This window comes from Musa acuminata, chromosome BXJ1-5 (assembly GCF_036884655.1).
Source record: "Musa acuminata AAA Group cultivar baxijiao chromosome BXJ1-5, Cavendish_Baxijiao_AAA, whole genome shotgun sequence".
Lineage (NCBI taxonomy): Eukaryota > Viridiplantae > Streptophyta > Magnoliopsida > Zingiberales > Musaceae > Musa > Musa acuminata.
The window spans coordinates 33,083,191-33,105,969 of NC_088331.1; the positions used below are offsets into that span (position 1 = coordinate 33,083,191).

A 22,779-nucleotide genomic window follows, 5' to 3' on the forward strand; every position below is an offset into this window, starting at 1 on the left:
GTGTATGATGAGTTATAGTGATGATTGAAACAATGATTGAAATGATATGAATGATGATTTGGAATCATGTATATAATGATGAGTTTATATATTTTGAAAATATATATGATGATTTGGTATTATGCATGCAATAATGATGCACACAATGATGAAATATTCATGATAAAATTATTATTTTAATATTCATGACTTGAATCTTCCTTTCTTTTTGCTAATGACAAAGGGAGTGAAAGAGTTGCTAATGTGCTATCTTGAATTGATGTAAAGGGTAATCTCAAAGATAAATTAGCTACCTTACACAAGTCAAGAAAATGCAAAAATTTGCTTACTTTCTTGCACATCTAAAGAAAATATACAAATGTAACACTTGCCAAATTGTTTGCTTGCCTCATGTAAAACATGGTCCCTTGCTAGTTTGGCATTTTGCTAAGGAAGCAAAAATGACACTTCTCAAAAGAGAAGAAAGAGCTTGCTTTCTTGAACATCTTTAATTTGCTAGCTAGCATAATGTACAATTTTTTATCTTGAACATTACAAAGAAATGCTATCATGCACATCGCAAAGAAAAGCAAATATGCTAACGTGCAAATCTTTAAATTTGCTAGCTTGTATGTAGTAAAACTTGCATATCATAAAATTTGCTAGCTTATAGAGAAGCAAAGAATTGCTATCTCGAAAGAAGCAAAAAATACAAAACTTCGAAAACTTGCAATATAATTGCTCTTGCCATGCTTTGTATCAAAAATAGGTTGATATCCTTAAAAGCATCGCATTAAATTTTTTAGTATTGCAATGTATCACATGTATTGCAAATTAAAATTTTTGAGACTATTATCATATCATGTTTAACAATTGATATCTTTCATGACATGATTTCTTTGCAATTTTTGTCTTGTATGTATCATGTGATGATTGAAATATTGATTGATGCAAATTCATAATTTATGTAAAAGTCTAAATCATTGGTTCCTCTCCTTCTTTTCGGCAATGACATAGGGGGAAAAAGATTGCTAGCTCAAGGCAAATGTTGGCTAGCTTGTACTCTTCCCTTCTTTTCGACAAAAACAAAGGGGAGAAAGCTTTTGCTAGTGAGAACATGCAAAGAAAAGCAAAGTGCAATCTTGCACAAGAAGCAAGTGTTGAATTGCCATGATTGAACTTAAGAATTTTGCTATGCTTTTGTGCTTATATGTTGTGATGAAAATCTAGCTTTATGTTACAAAAACTTACATATCTTTTAAAATAACTAGAGCAACTTCTCCTTTTTATTGATGACATAGGGGGAGAAGTATATTGATGACTTCATGCATTGAATTGAATGTTTTATATATATTTGTATGATAGTTTAAATGTTTTTCATAACATGTGATGAATGTTACTTGGATTTGGGATAATCCAAGTGTTCTATCAATGGCATATTGATAAGGGAAGTTTAGTTAAACCCCGGGGAGTTAAGGTTAACTATGTTAGTCATCAATTAGTTGTCATCATCAAAAAGGGGGAGATTGTTGAATCTGGGATTTTGATGATGAAACTAATTGATTGTGTTTAGATGTTTAAAAGCATTTTGAGTGATGCAGGTCTACTCGATCAGGATTAGACAGTTGACGCAGGAGGAATTGACATTGCGCCGGAGGAGATCACGTCAGGATATTGGACGGCAGAAGGCTTCGGACGTCGGGCATCGGGCCAAGGAGAGTGGAATTGCGCCAAAGATATTGGGATTGCGGAGGTCAACCGTCGATTGGGCAACAAGCCGCAAAAGAGGACGATGCGTTGAAGAATCGGACGAAGCGCCAACCAATGACATGCCGGGCAACAGAATGTCAATTCGCGTTGTAATAATTGTCTAGATCGGAGTAGAGTTTTGGCTTGTGTGTGCAGGATTAACTACGATAACAATAAAGACATAAAGCGAAACAAAGTGCCAGAGTCAAGCGCGAAGGATTCATTGCAAGTTCGAGAGTTCGATGGAAGTCCGAAGGTTCGTCGGGAATGCTGCCGAAACTAGCCGAGAATGAGTAGGGAGCTTGCCGAAGGGTTTTTCAGAAGTTCGCCGGAAGGTTCGTTGGAAGTTCGTGGAGCTCACCGAGAAAGATCGGAGCTTGCCAAAGAAGCTCATTGGAACTCGCCAAGATCAAATTGTGAAGTCTAGGAGCTTGTCGGGAGTCCGCAGAATGGTTTCCGAGAGTTTATCGGAAGACCATCGGAAGTTCGTCGGAAGCTCGCCGGAAGAAGTCTTGACTTACGGACTTTGTAATAGCTTAGAAAATATCTTTAAATTCATAGTTAGCATGTTAATTAGGGTTAGGATTAGATGTTAATCCTATAACCCAAGTAGGAGCCAATTGGGCTCGAGTTCGGACTGGTTTGGGCCAAGTTTGGAGCCCAACCAGTGAGCTGAAATAGTGTAGGCGGTGGCACCGCTAGATTAGGCGATGGCACCGCCTAGAACCCGAGAACTAAGCGGTGGCACCGCTCAGCACCCGAGAGGTCCGGCGGTGGCACCACCAGTACACTATCAGTGTCAGACACTAACAGGCGGTGGCACCACCAGCCTCGGGAACCCAAGAGAATTCAAAATTTGGAGCCAAAATTTGAATCCTCTTGGGGCCTATAAATACCCCTCAATTCTCAATTAAGAACACAACCTTTGAGAAGCAAGAGATTGAGATAAAAGTCTTGGCAAAGTCTTTAGCAAGTTTTTGTTTTCAATTGCTTGAGTGTTCACCTCCTTCTTTCTCTTTGAAAATTTGTAAGAGAGTGAACCACTTGTAAAAGGTTGTAAGAGGGGTATTTGTCCTTCTCCTTCAAAGTGATTTGCTTGTGGAAGTTGGGAGCCTCATCGAAGAAGGCTTCGCAAGTGGATGTAGGTCGCATGACCGAACCACTATAAATCGGTTTGCGTTTATCTTATTGTCATTTATATTACTGCAAACCATCTTCACTTTGATGCTCTACTTCTTTGTCTCCTTCTTACGTATCCCTTCAAGTTAAAATGCAATCGAAATGGTTTCAAACGAAACATTGCTTTTATCGTATGAAGTTTCCGAAAGTGTTTAAATCGACAAAAGTTTATCATACTTTACCACTGCACTAATTCACCCCCCCCCCCCCCCCCCCTCTTAATGACGCTCCGATCCTAACAGGTTCCTCATCAAAACACCAACTTGTTATCCAAAGTAAATATTAACTAAAGCAGCATTAACAGTAGATCAATAAATCAGTCATAAAATTTGAGCCAAAACCAATGAAGTTTAGCTGCTCAATCATCTAGCAAAAGCCTAAAAAACTTTTAACTTTTTCTCTCTATTTCTTTCTCACGCTGCCATTATTCGTCACTGTCCTCACTATACATATCTCTGTAGTTTCCTTTTTTTTTTTATAAATCAGATTTGAGCTTAATGTCTAAATCATCTAATCCAAGCCCGAGCTAGACCTAACCTAAATAAAATTTATAGTTTATATTCATGCTAAATTTCATATTGGCATATTCCATGTATTGATCTCTCGTTGCAACGTAGACATGCTTCTAAACGATCTAGGTTGTTGTGTAGGCATCTTGACAGCAACTTGTGATGGGATATAAAGTGAAATAAACTTTTATATATGAACAAATACTAGCAGGCTATAACACGCAGCAGAATTAAATGAAATCACAATCAAATAGAACACCAAGATATACGTAGAAAACCCCTCCAATGTGAAGAGTAAAAACCATAGGGCAAACTAGAGATAATCCACTATAAGAATAATGAATATACAAATCTCAATCTCTTGCCCAAAACCCTAGCAACAATCACAAGAGAATAACTGGGATACAAGGATCACGTCATTGTGCTCAAAATACTAAATCCCCCCTAATTCTCCCCAAGTAATCACAGTAAGAATCTACTGTAGATTTGATCTAACCTGAGATGAGAACACTACTGGATGATTGAGAACAGTCTCTCTGTGTTGTTCTTGTTTTCTTTCCTTTCTTTCTCCTTGGATTTTTGTCTTTTTCTCCTCCTTTTTGCTGCTACCAAGATCTCCCCTGTTTCCCTCGTTGCTACCCTATTTATGCCTATTTTCACAGCCACAACACACCCCCCTAATATGAATTAGGGTTAGGTTAAGTGAAGAGGTGGGCTGTGGGCTGATAAAGCCCACCATGGGCTGAATGTGGGCTGTCAGCCCAACAACCTCCCCCTTCAGCCCATAAGGGAGGCTATCCCATGACTCCTCAATATGAAGCTATGCCGATTAGTTGTCGGCATATCTCCTGTCTTTCTTTTGGTAAAGTCTTTATCAACATGTCTGCTCCGTTATCATTTGTATGAATTTTCTTAAGTTTCAACTACTTCTCTTCAAATACATTTCGAATCCAATGGTATCTGACATCTATATGCTTTAATTTGGAATGAAACATTGGGTTCTTACACAAATGGATGACACTCTGGCTATCACAATACACCACATAATTTTCCTATTTTAGCCCCAATTCTTGTAAGAATTCTTTCATCCATAGCATTTTTTGCATACCTCTGTAGTAGCAATATATTATGCTTCTGTAGTGGAGAGAGCAATACACCTTTACAACCTGGATTGCCATGACACAGCTCCCCTTGCAAAAGTAAGTACATAACCTGAAGTAGACTTCCTCGTATCTATATCTTTTGCCATATTTGCATCTATGTAACCTATCAACACATGTGGTCTACCTCCAAAGCTTAAACAAACCTTAGAGCTCCATTTGAGATATCTCAAAATTCACTTCACTACTGCCTAGTGCTCTTTGTTTGGATTTTTAAGAAATCTGCTAGTAACATCAACTGCATATGCGATATCTAGCCTCGTACATATCATTGCATACATTAAATTTCCAACTACTGAAGCATAAGGAACCTTTTACATTTTCTCCTTCTCCTTATCACTTGATGAACTCTGTTCTGAGCACAACTTAAAGTGAGTTGTAATAGGAGAACTAATTGGCTTTACATTGCTCATACTGAACCTTTCTAATACATTCTCGATATATTTCTTCTGTGACAACCAAATCATCTTGGTTTTTCTATCATTGGAAATCTACATCTAGTATTTGCTTTGTTGGCCCCATGTCCTTCATCGTAAAAGACTCACTTAATTCCTTCTTTAACCTGTCAATTTTAGACATCTTTCCCAAGAATAAGCATGTCATCAACATAAAGTAAGAGAATAATAAAATTCTCACCAAACCATTTGATATACACATAATGATCTGAAGTCATTCTTTTATATTCATTTTCTCTCATAAATGAATCAAACTTTATGTACCACTGTCTTGGAGCTTGTTTTAGCCCTTACAAACTCTTCTTTAACTTACAAACAAAGTTCTCTTTACCTTTGACTTTGAATCCTTTTGGCTGCTCCATATAAATTTCCTCCTCCAAATCACCATAAAGGAAAGTTGTTTTCACATCTAACTGCTCAACCCCAAGTCCTGGCTAGCAGCAATACCAAGAGTAACACAAATAGAAGACATTTTAACAATATGAGAAAAAATCTCTTCAAAGTCAATACCTTTCTTTTGACCAAAGCCTTTCACAATCAATCTAGCTTTGTACTTTAATTGAGAATAATACTCTTGAGTCTTCAACCTAAAAACCCACTTGTTTTTCAAGGCTTTTATTCCATTTGGTAGTAGTACCAAATAATAAGTGTGGTTCTTCAGAAGAACATCCATATCTTCTTGTATAGCAACTAACCACTTCTTTTTCTACTTACTTTCAATTGCTTCCTAGTAACTCTCTGGTTCACCTGCATCAGTAAGCATCACATACTCATATGTAGAGTATCTTCTGGAAGGTTATCGTTGTCTAGAAGATCTTCTTAACTGAGGTTCTACGGGAAATTGCTCTTCAACTTCTTCTTGCTCAATATGTCCTGCAAGTAGATCAATATCAGGCTCTACACTATCTTCCTGCACATCTCCCCCATCACCCCGATATACTGGAGGAGTAACTGGGTCACAATCTACTAATCCTTCTACAGAAGTCTTGGCGGGTGTCTTCTTCTTCAAATCTTCAAAGATTTGATCCTCAAAGAAGACTACATCTCTACTTCTAAACACACATTCTGCTTTTCTGGATCCCAAAGCCTGTAACCAAATTGATCATATGAGTAACCAAGAAAAATATATTCTTTAGTCTTACCATCCAACTTGGACCTCTCATTATCTAGAATATGTGCAAATGCACGATAACCAAACACTCTCAAATGCTTGTAGGAAACATCTTTCCCTGACCATACATGCTCTACAACATCATCATCTAAGGCTGTACATGGTGACAAGTTGATCACATCAACTACGGTCCTCAAAGCCTCATTTCAAAACTTTTTGGGTAGCTTGGCCTGTGAAAGTATACATCTGATCTTTTCCATGATGGTGCGGTTCATCCTCTCTGCAATTACATTATGCTAAGGTGTATCAGGAACTATCATCTAATGTTGGATCCCATTTAACTTGTAATAATCATTAAATAATCCTGTGTACTCACCACCATTATCTGATCTTATACATTTCAATTGTCTTTTTGTCTCCCTTTCAACCCTGGCATAAAACTCTTTGAAGACATTAATAACCTGATATTTGGTCTTCAAAATATCGGCCCAAACTTTTCTAGAAAAATCATCTATAAAAGTGACAAAATAAAATACACCACTTATACCAGGAACATCAACAGATCCACTATGAGTTTTTGTCCTTAAAAAACCACATACATCTGTATAAACACAGTATAAGGCATGCATTTTTTTAGATATAGCAGAACTAGCAAATGAAACTCTATGTTGTTTACTAGCCAAATAATAAATACAAGGGTTCAAATATATACCTATGAGATCTAGTAATACCTCTCTCTTGGAAAGAGCTTGCAACCCCTTCTGGCTCATGTGTCCCAGTCGCCTATGCCACAACTCCATGTTGAAGTCTTTCTATATAGCATTTAACTGCTCACCATAAGCTTTAGCTTGTAACCTGTATAAAGTGTGACATTTCTTTCCACTAGCTATAATAAAAAAACTCTTACTGAGCTTCCATTGCCCTTTGTGAAATATGCTATTATAGTCTTCATCATCTAGACTTCCAACTGAAATTAAATTCAGCCTCAAGTCAACCACATGCTTTATATCCTTAAGCACCAACTTGCAGCCAAGATTAGTCTTTAAATGAATATCACCAATGCCAATGATGTTTGCCGTGTCATAGTTACCCATCTTGACAACACCAAAATTTCCAAACCTATATGTAGCAAAAAACTCTCTTTGTGGTGTAGCATGATAAGAAGCATCTGTGTCAATCAGCCACTCACGATTCTGACACACACAAGAAAAAATATCATTAGAATGAGATAAAATCTAATAATCACCACCCTACACTATAGTTGTGATATTATCTTTTGACTCTGTAGACTCCACTTTTTTTTTCTTTTTCTTGTTCTTCTTAGGTTGCTTACATTGATTCTTAGAATGTCCTTTCTCATCACAGTTATAGCAAACAACATATTTTCTTGATCTTGACTTACTTCTACATATGCGTGAATTGCCTCTAGACTTTGACCTTCCTCCGTTTTCTAAGATAAGTGCTTGTAAATCATTCTGAGATGTTGCTGAATTCTTTCTTCTCAACTCCTTATTCAACAAACTATTTGTTACTTGACTCATGGTGACAACACCATCTGGTGCAAAATTACTGAGAGAAACCACCAATGTCTCCTAACTTTCTAGTAACGAACTAAGAAGTAACAATGCTTGTAACTCATCATCAAGAGACATTTTTATAGAGGATAACTAGTTAGTAATACTATGAATTTCATTTAAATGCTCAGCAATAGAAGCACCCTATCTATATTTTAGGTTCATAAGTTTTCTGATAAAAAAACTTTGTTACCAACTATTTTTCTTTCATAGAGACTTTCTAACTTTTTCAAAGAGAATATACAGAAATTTCAGTAGAAACATGGTAAAAGACACTATCATCTATCGAATAAACTCAACTGTTTTTCGATCTAACTGTTTCCACTCATCATCTGTCATAGTTAAGGGTTTTGCACTATTCCCCTGCAAATGTCCATACAAATCTTTGCAATATAAGAGATCTTCCATTTTTGGTTTCCATATCATCTAATTATTTCCATTCAAACTAATCATGCGAGAAACATTACCAGCCTCCATATTCAAATATAAAAATTAAATCACCACAACTCTGATACAAATTGATGGAATATAAAGTGAAATAAACTTTTGTATATAAACAAATACTAGTAGGCTATAACACGCAATTGAATTAAATAGAATCACAATAAATTAGAACATCAAGATATACGTGGAAAACCCATCCAATATGAAGAGTAAAAACTACGGGGCAAACTAGAGATAATCCACTATAAGAATAATGAATATACAAATCTCAATCTTTTATCCAAAACCCTAGAAACAATCACAAAAGAATAACTAGGATATAAGGATCACGTCACTGTGCTCAAAATTCTAAATTCTTCCTAATTCTCCCTAAGTAATCACAGTAAGAATCTATTGTAGATTTGATCTAACCTGAGATGAGAACACTGCTGGATGATTGAGAATAGTCTCTCTGCATTGTCCTTATTTTCTTCACTTTCTTTCTCCTTGGATTTATGTCTTTTTCTTCTCCTTTTTACTGCTGCCAAGATCTCCCATACTGCTCTCGTTGCTGTCTTATTTATGCTTATTTTCACAATCACCACACATCCCCTAATATGAATTAGAGTTAAATTAAGTGAGAAAGTGGGCTATAGATTGATAAAGCCCACCATGAGTTGAATGTGGGCTGTCAGCCCAACAGCTTACACATTTTACATTTTTTGCTTGACATGAATCTAAGCGCAGTGTTCAGCTCACTATACATTATAATCTTAATGGTTGATTACTTGGATACAGTGGAATCAAGCATTAAATTTCATACGTTACACTTGATACAGTAAAGAGAACTAGAAATGTTATTGAAATACAAGGTAAATTTATAGGGAACTAGAAATACATAATCGACCATTGAGGTTCTGATAAGAAGAAAATGATTTTAGGCTTCTGTTTTCTACTGTTAGAGAGAAAAAAGAAGTAGAAAATGTATTGTACCTTCATTGCAATGAAATGTGAGCATTAGTTCAGTACAAATCCAAGTTGAGCTCATCTTCTTTGACATAAAGAAGGCTAGATGATAAAAAAATGAATTGCTTTGAATCTTTTGCTCTTTTTTGAGGAAACTTTGCTATTCAAATGTTTCATACCTTAAAAAAAACAAATACAAATTTATGTGTTTTTGCTTGTCATAACTTTCGGTTTAACTGCATTCAGTATTGAATTATGAATTCCAGATGTGCACTGAATTATGTATTGAAGATAAGAATCATTTGTATTTATTATATGTTGAATTCCTAGAAAGATAATAAAGAATGGCTTAAATGACAATGCAATTCCCAAACAAGTATGGAAGTCATATCCGTGAAAGAACTATGGCAATTGACACGTTTCCTTGTGTTCCTTTGATCCTTGGTCTAATCCAAGGAGGCATCCTTTCAAAAGATCTGCAACGTGTGACTTGTGCTCATTCTGTAACCTTGAATGCTTAGAATGCTCCTTCTACGAAGCTTATTGAAATCAAATCACTACTGAACATAGGCAGCATGGGGACACATGTTGCGGAGACATTTACTGCCATGAAACATGTTAGATGTTGCTTATTTCTTGATGAATTTCACAGATTTTGGGAGCCTGATGGCTCTTGGCTTTATCATACTGGAGATGGACTTCTAAGAGGTGTTTGAAGTGACCAGAGGCAGCACAAGATCAACATAGATGGATCTCCTCAGCTTCTCTCTCTCTCTCTCTCTCTCTCTCTCTCTCTCTCTCATATATATATATATATATATATATATATATATATATATATATATATACATAATTATTATGGGAGGCTACTTAACTCTTCTCTCAGGGACATCCACATTGTGAATCAAGCCTCAGCTTTCAAGATTTCTCTAATGGATCAGTAGTTGAAATGAGGAGGCTTTTCTAGTAGGGAAAGGGTACATAGCAGGAACAAGAAACCAGAGAGAAAAGTGACATTTGTATCAGTTGACTGACTTCACATTGTTGGGAGACTTTAATCCATGATCTCCTCTGTCTCTACTTGTTAGTCTACGCTGAAGATGATCGGAAGCTTCACATTCACTTCGACTTTGTTGGGCTTGGAGCAGATGATTTCTAGTAAACCTAAATCTGATTTATTAAAAAAACAATGTATACAGTGAAGGCAGCGAATGGCGTCGTGAGAAGGAAACAGAGAGAGAAAAAAAGAGAGAAAAGGTTAAGATTTTTTAGGACTTTTAGTAGATGATCGAGTAGTTAAATTTGGTTAGTTTTAACTCAAATTTTATGTGAAGAATCCTTGCATCATGTTTTATAATCTTAATAGTACCGATTTATAGTTTATCATCTCTAAGGTATTTTCTTGTTATACCCATTTTATAAAATTTAAATTTTTTTTCATAAAATCCAATGATGATATGATAATATTGAGCGAACATATTTGTTTTTGATATTATTATGATTCTTTGGTTATTCTGGAGAATGCTTATTATAAATCTATTATCATTATTAGTGATAGTGGAAGTTTGAGGTGGATTATAGTCACGTGATTTTTTCTGCATTGGGTTTTGCACGTAAAAATTTGGTGTCTCACTTTGTGATTGATTTATTATTCTATTATTTATGTTGCTCTGATTAATATTTATATTTTGGTAACAAGTTAGTATTTTGACGAGAAACTCATTTTGATACACAAAGAGGGAAAAAAATTATTCTGCTATAGTAGTTTTTCCCAACAAGTGGTATCAGAGTTGTAGGTTGTTTGGTGCTAGTTTTTTTTTTCTTGTGTAATTGAAATGAAGGAGTCAGATAGTATGATTAAATTGAACTTATCAAATTATTCCACTTGGAGGCATATGATGGAAGATTTGCTCTATTGCAAAGATTTGTACAAGGCTATCAAGGTTAAAAATAAACCTTCTACTATAGATGATGAAGAATGGGAAGTTCAACATAAAAAAGCTATTGCTTATATTAGAAGATGGATGAATATAAATTTGCATGAGCATATTTCTGATGAAACTTAGAAAACCTCTTTACAAAAAAGATAGTGCGAAATAGAATTTCTCTCCTTAAAAGGTTTGTAAATTTGAAGTATAAATATTATGATAACATTGTTGAGCATATAAGCATATTTCAGAGTCTTGCAAATAAGCTGGTTGCTATGAAAATGAATATAGATGATGAGATACAAGAATTATTATTTCTTAGTTTTTTACGAGAAAGTTGGAAAACGTATGTGGTGACAATTTGTAACTCTATGCCAAAGGGGACTCTAACTATAGATATGATTAAAAACAGTTTACTAAATGAAGATGCTAGAAGGAAAGAATAAGGTGAATCTTCTTTTGGTGCATTTGTTACAGAAAAAAAAAAAGACGTGGAAGAAGTCATAGTAGAAATCCACATGGTTATAGAGGAAGATTCAAGTCTAGAAGAGATATCAAATGTTTAAATATAACATGACAGGTCGCATGAATAAAGAGTATAGGTTTTGGAAGTGAGAATAGAATGAAAGAAAGAAAAATGAGAAAGAGACCAATACAATTGCTGCTGAAGGTGATATCATTATTGTTTATGATGACGGTTATGTCAGTCTTGTAGCTTAGGATAATAACTGGGTAATTGACTCTGGTGCTTCATTTCATGTTACTTCTCATAGTGATTTCTTCAGATCTTACACTGCTGGTCCCATGGCATCAGGCTTGAGAAAATAGTTCCTAAGTCATTTTGGGGGGAGGCTTTGAGAACTATAGTTGACCTAATAAATCTTTCTCTATCAGTTCCTCTAAAAGGTGATGTTCCAAAGAGAGTATGAAAGGGAAAAGATATATCTTATAATCACTTGAGAGTCTTTGGGTGTAAAACATTTGTTCATAATCCCAAAGATGAGAGGTCCAAGCTTGATAATAAGGCAATAGTATGAATAAAAAAATTATTAAAAACAAAGATGTTGTGTTTCTTGAAAGCCAAGTGTTTGATAATGGTGATAATATTAAAAAACTAAAAATCTTTATTTATATTCTTTAGAATTTGAGTCCAGTTCTTTCACTTATAGTTCATGATGGGGGAGATGAACAAGAAGATTATGGTGAGAATACCAATGATGATACTCCTATAGTTGATGATGTGAACAAGCACATCCACCACCAAGATTCCATTGAGAAGATCCACAAGAGAGTGACAACATCTACTAGATATCCTCCACATAAGTATGTTATGCTTACTAACGAGAGAGAGCTAGAAATTTACTAAGAAGCTATCACACCTGAGCATAAGAATGAGTGAGTTAAAGTCAAACAAGAAAAAATGAGATCCTTACTCGAGAACAACACCTATGACTTAGTAAAGTTACCTAAAGAGAAAAAAACTCTCAAGAATAAATAGGTTTACAAATTGAAGACTGAAAATAATAGCTCACAACAAAGATACAAGGCACGATTAGTTATGAAAGGATTCAGTCAGAAGAAGTGTATTGACTTTAAAAAATTATTTTCTCATATGGTAAAAATATCATCTATCCAAGTTGTTCTTGGTTTGGCTACCCACTTAAATTTAGAAGTTGAGCAACATGATATGAAAATAATATTTCTTCATGGTAACTTAGAAGAAAAAATTTATATGGAGGAACCAGAAGGTTTCAAAGTCAAGAAAAAAGATAATCTAGTGTGTAAGCTTAGGAAAAGTTTATATGGACTCAAACAGGTATCTAGACAATTGTACAAGAAGTTTGATTCCTTTATGATGAGCCAAAGGTATAATAGAACCACATCTAATCATTGTATGTTTATGAAAAAAAATTTATATGATGATTTTATTATTACTATATGTTGATGTTATGCTGATTGTTGGCCATGATGCTGGTAAAATTGAAAAGCTTAAAAGAGAGCAAAGTAAGTCTTTTGCCATGAAAGACTTGAGATCGGTGAAACAAATACTTTGACATTAAGATTCTTCATGATAGAAAGAAAAGGAAGATTTGATTATCTAAGGAGACTTACATTGAGAAGATTCTTGAAAGATTCAACATGAGAAAAGCTAAACTAGTTTGTTCTCCACTTGTAAGTCATTTCAAGTTTAGTTCAAAATAATATCTTACAAGTGAGGAAAAAAAGAAGAAATGTCGAAAGTGTCTTACTCATCTACAGTAGGCAGTTTAATGTATGTTATGATTTGTACTTGTTGAGAAAAACCTATTAAAGCGGAATATTCTTTTCCCTCTTTAAGTATCAAAATGGGTTCCTCATCGAAATACCAACTTGATATCCAAATGTAAATATCAACCAGCACAGCATAAACAATAGAGCAAATAATCAATCACACAATGAGACCAAATCTTTTTAACAAGGAAAACCCAATGTGGGAAAAATCACGGGACCGTAGTTCACATCAAACTTCCACTATCAATAATAATGATAACAGGTTTACAGTATGTCTTCTCTAGAATAACTAGAGGATTAGTATAACATCAAGAATATAGATCTTGGCTCTAGCATATCATCAAGATGGATCTCCTCAAAAGAGAATTCTAGGTCTCACAGAGTGGATATCACAGAAAAGTATCTTAGAGAGGGTAAACTGTAGATCAACACCGTTAGGATTGTAGAGTTTGCTGAAAGGATTCTCCACATAAAATTTGGGCCAAAACTGACAACGTTTGACCATCGATCGTCAAACAGAAAACTCAGAAACCTTACTTTCTCTCTTTATTTCTCTCTCCTCTTTTCTCTACATGTCGCCGCACGCTGCATGCTGCCGCACACGTTCACTGCGCGCTCTCTGATCTATTTTCCTCACCTTCTCTCTCCTCTTTTTAATTTCTTTCATTTGGGCTCAAACAGCCCAATTTGTCCAAGCCCACATATGGGCTAGACCCAACAATTCTCCCCCTCCAACTCATATGGTGGGGTGTACCAAGCCCGCTCTTCGCCTACATGCTTCAAGCTTCTCCTTAGGCAAAGATTTTATCAACATATCTGAATCATTCTCATTGGTATGCATCTTTTTCAACTGTAATTCTTTCATCTCAAGCACATCATGAATCCAGTGATATCTCACATCATTATGCTTCGATCTAGAATGGTATGTTGAATTCTTGGAGAGGTGAATGGCGCTCTGACTGTCACAGTAAATAATATATCCTTCCTGTTTCAAGCCCAATTCATGTAGAAACTTTTTCATCCATAAAGCTTCCTTGTAGGCTTCAGTAACTGCTATGTATTCTGCTTCTGTGGGTTGATAGAGCAACACACTTCTGTAACTTAGACTGCCAAGAGATTGCTCCTCCTGCAAATGTCATCAAGAATCCCGAAGTGGACTTTTTAGAATCAGTATTACCTGCCATGTCTACATCTGTGTAACCTTCTAACATAGGTTCATCATTACCAAAACATAAACATAACTTGGAAGTACCTCTTAGATATCTTAATATCCATTTCACTGCTGCCCAATGTTCCTTTCCAGGATTTGAGAGAAATCGGTTGACAACTCAAACTGCATGAGCTATATCTGGCCTAGTACAAACCATAGCATACATCAAACTACTTACTGTAGATGAGTAAGGGACTCTGGACATTTCTTCTTTTTCTTTTTCACTTGTAGGACATTGTTTCAAACTAAGCTTGAAATGACCTACAAGTGGGGAACAAACTGCTTTAGCTTTACTCATGTTGAATCTTTCAAGAACTTTTTTAATGTATGTCTCCTGAGATAGCCAAATCTTCCTTTTCTTCCTATCACGAAGAATCTTCATACCAAGTATTTGTTTCACCGATCCCAAGTCTTTCATGGCAAAAGACATACTTAGCTCTCTTTTAAGCTTTCCAAATTTTCCAACATCATGGCCAACAATCAACATATCATCAACATATAGCAGTAAAATAATAAAATCATCATCTGAAAATTTCTTCATAAATACACAATAATCAGATGTGGTTCTATCATACCCTTGGCTCATCATAAAGGAATCAAACTTCTTGTACCATTGTCTAGGTGCCTGTTTGAGTCCATATAAGCTTTTCCTAAGCTTACACACCATATTTTCTTTTCCCTTGACTTTGAAACCTTCTGGTTGCTCCATGTAAATTTCTTCTTCTAAGTCACCATGAAGAAATGCTATTTTTACATCAAGTTGCTCAACTTCTAAATTCAAGCGGGTAGCCAAACCAAAAACAACTCGGATAGAGAACATTTTTACAACCAGAGAAAATATTTCTTCAAAGTTAATACCTTTCTTCTGACTGAATCCTTTCACAACTAGTCGTGCCTTGTATCTTTGTTGTGAACTATTGTTTTCAGTCTTCAATTTATAAACCCACTTATTCTTGAGAGCTTTCTTCTCTTTAGGCAACTTTACCAAGTCATAGGTGTGGTTCTCAAGCAAGGATCTCATCTCTTCTTGCATGGCTTTAACCCATTCATTCTTATTCTCATGTAGAATAGCTTCTTGGTAAGTTTTTGGCTCTCCCCCATCAGTAAGCATAACATACTCATGTGGAGGATATCTAGTAGATGGTTGTCGGTCTCTAGTGGATCTTCTCAATGGAATCTCAACTGGTGGTGGAGGTGCTTGTTCAGTTGGTTCAGCATTATCAACTGTAGGTGTATCATCACTGGTATTCTCACCACAATCTTCTTGTTCATCTCCCCCATGATCATCATGAACTACAGGTGAAGGAACTGGACCTAAACTCTAAGGAATATAAATAGAGGTTTCTGGCTTCTCAATATTATCACCATCATCAAACAATTGGTCTTCAAGAAACACAACATCCTTGCTTCTAATAATCTTCTTGTTCACTGGATCCCATAATTTATACCCAAACTCTTCATGACCATATCCCAATAAGATACATGCTTTTGCTTTATTATCAAGCTTGGACCTCTCATCTTTGGGAATATGAACAAATGCTTTACACCCAAAGACTTATAAATGATTATAAGATATATCTTTTCCTCTCCATACTCTCTTTGGAACATCACCTTTCAGAGGAACTGATGGAGAAAGATTTATCAAATCAATTGTAGTTCTCATAGCTTCCCCCTAAAATGACTTTAGTAACTTGGCATGGGAAAGCATACACCTAATCCTTTCTTCAATGGTTCTATTTATCCTTTCTGCCACACCATTCTGTTGAGGAGTTTTTAGGAACTGTTTTCTCAAGCCTGATACCATGGAACCTGCAATAATTCTCAAAAGGACCCCTATACTTGCTACCATTATCTGATCGAATACACTTTGGTTTTCTGCTAGTTTCTCTTTCAACACTAACATGAAACTCCTTGAAAACATCGAGTACCTGGTTTTTAGATTTCAAAGCAAAAGCCCACACTTTTCTAGAATGGTCATCAATAAAAGTAACAAAATAAAGAGCACCTCTAAGAGTTCTAGTTTGCATAGTACAAACATCAGTATGAACTAAATCAATAACATCTGATCTTCTAGATGATGGATATGTCTGAAATGTAACTCTATGTGTTTTTCCAGCTAAGCAATGATCACAAGATTTAAGAGATATACCTTGCAACTCTGGTAAGAACTGCTTTCTAGCAAGAGTTTGAAGTCCCTTCTCGTTGATATGTCTAAGCCTCTTATGCCAAAGATCTATTCTTTCATCTTTTCAAATTGCATTAATCTCTCCTTTGTGTCGCTTAGCTTCCATGACATAAAAAGAGTTAATCTTCTTTCCATTTGCCACAATCAGAGAACCTTTAGTAACTTTCCATTTGCTTTCACCAAAATAGTGTGCAAAACCCTCATCATCAAGTCTACCTGTAGATATCAAGTTAAGACGAATATCTGGAACATGCCTTACATCTTTGAGTATCAATTTGCTCCCAATACTGGTCTCCAAGCAAATATCTCAATACCCACAATCTTAGATATATCACTATTTCCCATCTGACATTATCAAAATCACCAACAGTGTAAGATCTAAAGAAATCACTATGAGAAGTAACATGAAATGAAGCACCAGAGTCAATTACCAAATTACTGTCCTGAGCTACAAGACTAACACAACCTTCATCACAAACAATAGTGATATTACCTTCAGCAATAACTGTATTGGTCTCTTTCTCATTTTTCTTCATTTCATTCTGTTCTCGCTTTCAAAACCTACACTCTTTCTTTATGTGACCTGGCCTATTACAGTGAAAACATTTGATATCTCTTCTAGATTTAGATCTTCCTCTATATCCATGTGGATTTCTACTATGACTTCTTCCATGTCTTTCTTGTTTTTCAATAACAAATGCACTAGAAGAAGATTCACCCTGTTCTTTCCTTCTGACATCTTCATTTAGCAAACTGTCTTTAACCAGAGTCTATAGTTATATCTGGCCCCTTTGGTGTGGAGTTACAAATAGTCACCATATAAGTTTCCCAACTTTCTGGTAAAGAGCTGAGAAGTAATAATCCTTGCATCTCATCATTTATATTCATTTTCATAGCAACAAACTTATTTGCAAGACTCTGAAATAGGCTTATGTGCTCAACAATGTTACCACCATCTTTATACTTCAAATTTACAAGTCTTTTGAGGAGAGAAATTCTATTTCCCATTGTCTTTTTCGCAAAGAGATTTTCTAACCTTTTCCAAACAACATGATTTCATTTGAAATATGCTCATACAAGTTTATATTCATCCATCTTCTAATATAGACAATAATTTTTCTATGTTGAACTTCCCATTCTTCATCGCCGATAGTAGAAGGTTTATCTTTAACCTTGATAGGCTTATACAAATCTTTGCAATAGAGCAAATCTTCCATCAGACACCTCCAAGTGGAATAATTTGATGAGTTCAATTTAATCATACCATCAGGCTCCATTTCAATCACACAAGAAAAACTAGCACCAAATAATCTGTTGCTCTAATACCACTTGTTGGGAAAAACCTGTTAAAGCGGAATATTCTTTTCCCTCTTTGTGTATCAAAATGGGTTCCTCATCAAAATACCAACTTGATATCCAAATGTAAATATCAACCAGCACATCATAAATAATAGAGCAAATAATCAATCACACAGTAAGACCAAATCTTTTTAACATGAAAAACCCAATGTGAGAAAATGATAACAGGTTTATAGTATGTCTTCTCTAGCATATCATCAGGATGGATCTCCTCAAAAGAGAATTCTAGGTTTCACAGAGTGGATATCACAAGAAAGTACCTTAGAGAGGGTAAACTGCAGATCAGCACCGTTAGGATTGTAGAGTTTACTGCAAGGATTCTCCACATAAAATTTAGGCCAAAACTGACAACGTTTGGCCACCGATCATCAAATAGAAAACTCAGAAATCTTACTTTCTCTCTTTATTTCTCTCTCCTCTTTTCTCTGCATACCGTCGCACGCTGCATGCTGCCCGCACACGTTTGCCGCACACGTTCACTGCGCTCTCTGATCTATTTTCCTCACCTTCTCTCTCCTCTTTTTAATTTCTTTCATTTAGGTTCAAACGACCCAATTTGCCCATGCCCAGATATGGGTTGGACCCAACAATACTAGACCAAATATAGCTCATGCAGTTGGAATTGTTAACCGATTTCTCTCTAATCCTGGTAACGAACATTGGGCAGTAATTAAATTGATATTAAGATATCTAAGAGATACTTTCAAATTGTGTTTATATTTTGGTAGTGATGAACTTGTGCTAGAAGGGTACACAGATGCAGATATGATTCTAGAAAATCTACAACTAAAATATAATTTATTAAAAAAATAATAAAAAAGAAAAAGAAAGAGATGTGCTAAGTGAGAGCAGCAAATAGCGAAGGTGTGCGTCCAGCGAACAGTGACTTTTGCTAGATGATCGAGCAACTAAACTTCATTAGTTTTGGCTCAAATTTTATATGAAGAATCTTTACAACAAGCTCTACAATCTTAATTTACCAATCTATAATTTATCCTCTTAGATACTTTCCTGTTATATCCATTTTGTGAGACCTAAATTTTTTTTTTCATAAAATTAATCTTTTATGATGATGATATGGTAATATTGAGCCAAGATATTTATTCTTTATGTGATCCTTTGGTTATTGTGAAGAAGACTTATTATAAATCTATTATCATTATTGGTGATAGTAGAAGTTTGAGGTAGACTACAGTCTCTGATTTTTTTCGTATTGAATTTTGTTAGAGCTAGCCCTAGGAAATTTACCAAAGGGTAATTTTGGTAACCCAACAAAGACAATAAAGTGGAAAGACTAAAAGCGTCAAGAACACCAAAAAAACGGAAGATGTTCCTAAGTCATAAAACACCCGAAAATACTAAACAAGAAAAATCCAAACTATAAGCTCAAACTATTTAACTGAGTGTGGACTTAAACCCAAAACAAACACTTACGTTTTTCTTGTGGTGCATCTGACTTAAAAGCCCAAACCCTTATTTATAATTCCAATAGCAGATAACAAGCCTGATTTCCCCGATGTGGGACTATGAGAATTGCCAAACTAACAAATTTTTTAAATAAAATTTTGATATCTCACTTTGTGATTGATTAATTATTTTATTATTTATATTATTCTGATTAATATTTATATTTGAATAACAAGTTGATATTTTACTATAATAATTTTTCCCAATGTACTTCGCATATTCCGAAGGAAGGAGAAAGGAAGGCCAAACGCAAGTCTTGTCTGAACAAGAGACCTATCCTCTGGAAGGAGAAAGGAAGGCCAAACGCAAGTCTTGTCTGAACAAGAGATCTGTTCTCTGGAGTCAACATGAAGGTAACATGTCATGCTTAAACCCATTTATGAAGCATGGGGACACATGTTGCGGAGACATTTACTGTCATGAAACATCGTAGATGTTGCTTATTTCTTGATTAATTTCACAGATTTTGGGAGCCTGATGGCTCTTGGCTTTATCATACTGGAGATGGACTTCTAAGAGGTGTTTGAAGTGACCAAAGGCAGCACAAGATCAACATGGATGGATCTCCTCAGCTTCAGCCATCTAACTGGATCTCTCAACTGCCTCTCCTACATTAATCTTTTCAAGGGCCGTGCATGATCTCTCTCTCTCTCTATTCTATATATATATATATATATATATATATATATATATACACACATAGTTATTATGGGAGGCTACTTAACTCTTCTCTCAGGAACATCCACATCGTGAATCAAGCCTCAGCTTTCGAGATTTCTCTAATGGATCAGTAGTTGAAATGAGGAGGCTTTTCTAGTAGGGAAAGGGTACATAAGCAAGAACAAGATACCAGAGAGAAAAGTGACATTTGAATCAGTTGACTGACTTCACATTGTTGGGCGACTTTAATCCATGATCTCCTCTGTCTATACTTGTCAGTCTACACTGAAGATGATTGGAAGCTTCACATTTACTACGACTTGGGCATATTCCACACTCAACCAACCCTAAAGGAAGGAGAAAGGAAGGCCAAATGTGATGCAAGTCTCTGTCTGAACAGAGAGACCTGTTCTCTGGAGTCAACATGGAGGTAACATGTCGTGCTTAAACCCATTTATTAATGACCTTAAGGAAGCTGACTAATACTGGTCATCAAATCAAAGCACTTACTGTTTGTTCTGTCTATATATACTAACTAAGAAAAGGCTTTTCATCCTCCTGAAACAGAGACAGCAACAATGGCTACTATCCTCAGGTTCCTCCTCTTTGCTGCACTCCTACTCCATATCTCTGCAGCAGGTAACCTTCTTCGCTTCCTCTCTTCTCCATCGAGAACAGTAGTTGATGACAACGTAACGCATGCTTTGGGATGTTGTTTGTGGTGACAGCGGAGAGCCAGGGATGCGATCTGTCGAGCATTCAGGTGCAGCAGAACAACACAGGGGCGACGGTGGGCTACGACCCGGTGTTCGAGGTGGAGGTGAAGAACCAGTGCCGGTGCACCGTCACCGACGTGTTCCTACGCTCCGAGGGCTTCGCCAGCTCGATGATGGTCGACCCCAAGCTGTTCCGGCGGGAGGGCGTCGGCTACCTGGTGAACGACGGCAAGGGCATCCCCAGCTCGCTCTCCGTCAAGTTCCGGTACGCCTGGGACAGAGCCTTCAAGATGTCTACTGCAAGCCTGCAAGTGAAATGCTGGGGAATAGCTTGAATCGATATGTGGAGGTGAATTTGCTCGGCATGGAATAAAAAGGCTGTGCTAGATATATCCTTGCAATCTTTGATTGGTGTTTCATGCATGAAACAAATACTTGCTGCTCATTGTCATCCGTTTGATGGATTAAAGGTCTCCATTTTGGGATATCTGCTTCTCCTGAGCCCTGGAAACGGCCTGGCACTCTTTCCGGATTCTTGAAGCACAAGTTACATGGAAAGAGGAGCTCGTCAAGTCAAACTATCCACAAATTTCCGGATTCTGAATGGTAAATATATTTTTATCTATTTATTCTGACGTAGAGTGCTGCTGAGTTCACCGAAGTGGTCTGATTCGACAGCGTGCAATATATAGGTGTTATGTTTCGGGAGTACGGGGGAAGTAAAACTTTGTACTGGAGTGTTCCTTGGATACTAGTACAATCTTGTCACATCAAATTCCTGTAGTGTTAGTAATGGATCCACCCAACGTAAAAGGGATCAAATTTCTTAGCCCAAAAAAAATCTTAATATATCAAAAAACTGAAGGGAATCATTGAAAAGAAATCAATTTCTTTGTTTCATGTTGTTCCGAATATATTAATGTTGAAGTATATTATACTTAAATGACGTTCCAAGAATTCAGAATCAACGTGGATTCAAATCAACAACCAGCCTCAATGTCAGTAAGTGAGTGGATGATTCAGCTTTATATTTCTTATAAAACTGGTTTGGAAGTATGCCCTTTGATGCCAAAGTCAACAAGTGGGTATAGAGGAATTGTAGAATTGAGTAGAATATTAATTAGCTACAGAGCCAGACAGTCTAAAGGGTTCCTCATACTGGTTAGAAGAAAATAGATGTTTAATCCGTATGGCGTAATATGGTCGGGTGTTACTTGTGGTGGTTGGTTGATAAAAGCAACGGTTGGCGCAGCCGTACGTTTTATCAATTTGGTTGACCGTTTTAGTCTAGTGTCTTAATTGAGTTGCTATTACCGGTGATGTGTCGGGATCATATAGTGTCATCGAAAAGATGTAGGGGAGAATCTTTTTGGGGGCGGTTAAATGAATCTTTTTTGTCCTCTTTGAGATTTATAAAAAAATTATGTATTTAGTTAATTTTAAAATATTTAAATATTTATTTATAATTTATATTAAGATTTTTTTTAATTTTTTATATCTCTTCTCGTATTACTAATATTATTTAATTTATTTTTTTACTATTATATCTTATCTTAAGCATATGCTTATATCATCTTAAATTATTTTCTCTCATTTTATTTTTTATCAAAATAATTTCTAATTATTCATGAATAAAATTATTACTTTTTATCTTTCCTAATAACTTTATACATCTATTCTCAATATTCTCATTTTAATAATATAAATATTTTATATATATTATTCTTTAACTATCTAATAATTAAATTCATAAAATATTATTGATTTTATAATTATCTTATATTTTTAATATAAAAAAATATCCGATAATTATATAAAACTCCTAATCACCCTCACCGTTTGAGAATAAAATAATAATTGACTGAAGCTCTGCATTTT

The 22,779-nt window shown here is 35.6% G+C and overlaps 1 protein-coding gene across 2 annotated transcripts; it reads left to right on the forward strand.

The window, feature by feature from the left end:
• Positions 1-20,690: 20,690 nt before the first annotated feature.
• LOC135583822 (TPD1 protein homolog 1B-like) lies at positions 20,691-21,742 on the forward strand. 2 transcript variants are annotated; one of them, XM_065185329.1, is made up of 3 exons: positions 20,691-20,824; positions 20,914-21,250; positions 21,372-21,742. In XM_065185329.1, the coding sequence occupies exons 1-2, from the start codon at positions 20,764-20,766 to the stop codon at positions 21,234-21,236; spliced, it is 384 nt and encodes a 127-aa protein (XP_065041401.1). In that variant the 5' UTR covers positions 20,691-20,763; the 3' UTR covers positions 21,237-21,250; positions 21,372-21,742. The 2 variants fall into 2 exon arrangements, with proteins under 2 accessions (XP_065041401.1, XP_065041400.1); XM_065185328.1 differs by lacking the exon at positions 21,372-21,742 and having other exon boundaries at positions 20,914-21,306.
• Positions 21,743-22,779: the final 1,037 nt, after the last annotated feature.

Excerpts from the sequence above, each read along its gene's own strand:
- LOC135583822 (XM_065185329.1), top strand. The coding sequence starts at position 20,764 with ATGGCTACTATCCTCAGGTTCCTCCTCTTTGCTGCACTCCTACTCCAT. Across the intron at positions 20,825-20,913 it reads ACTCCATATCTCTGCAGCAG|CGGAGAGCCAGGGATGCGAT; the intron begins GTAACCTTCTTC and ends TTGTGGTGACAG.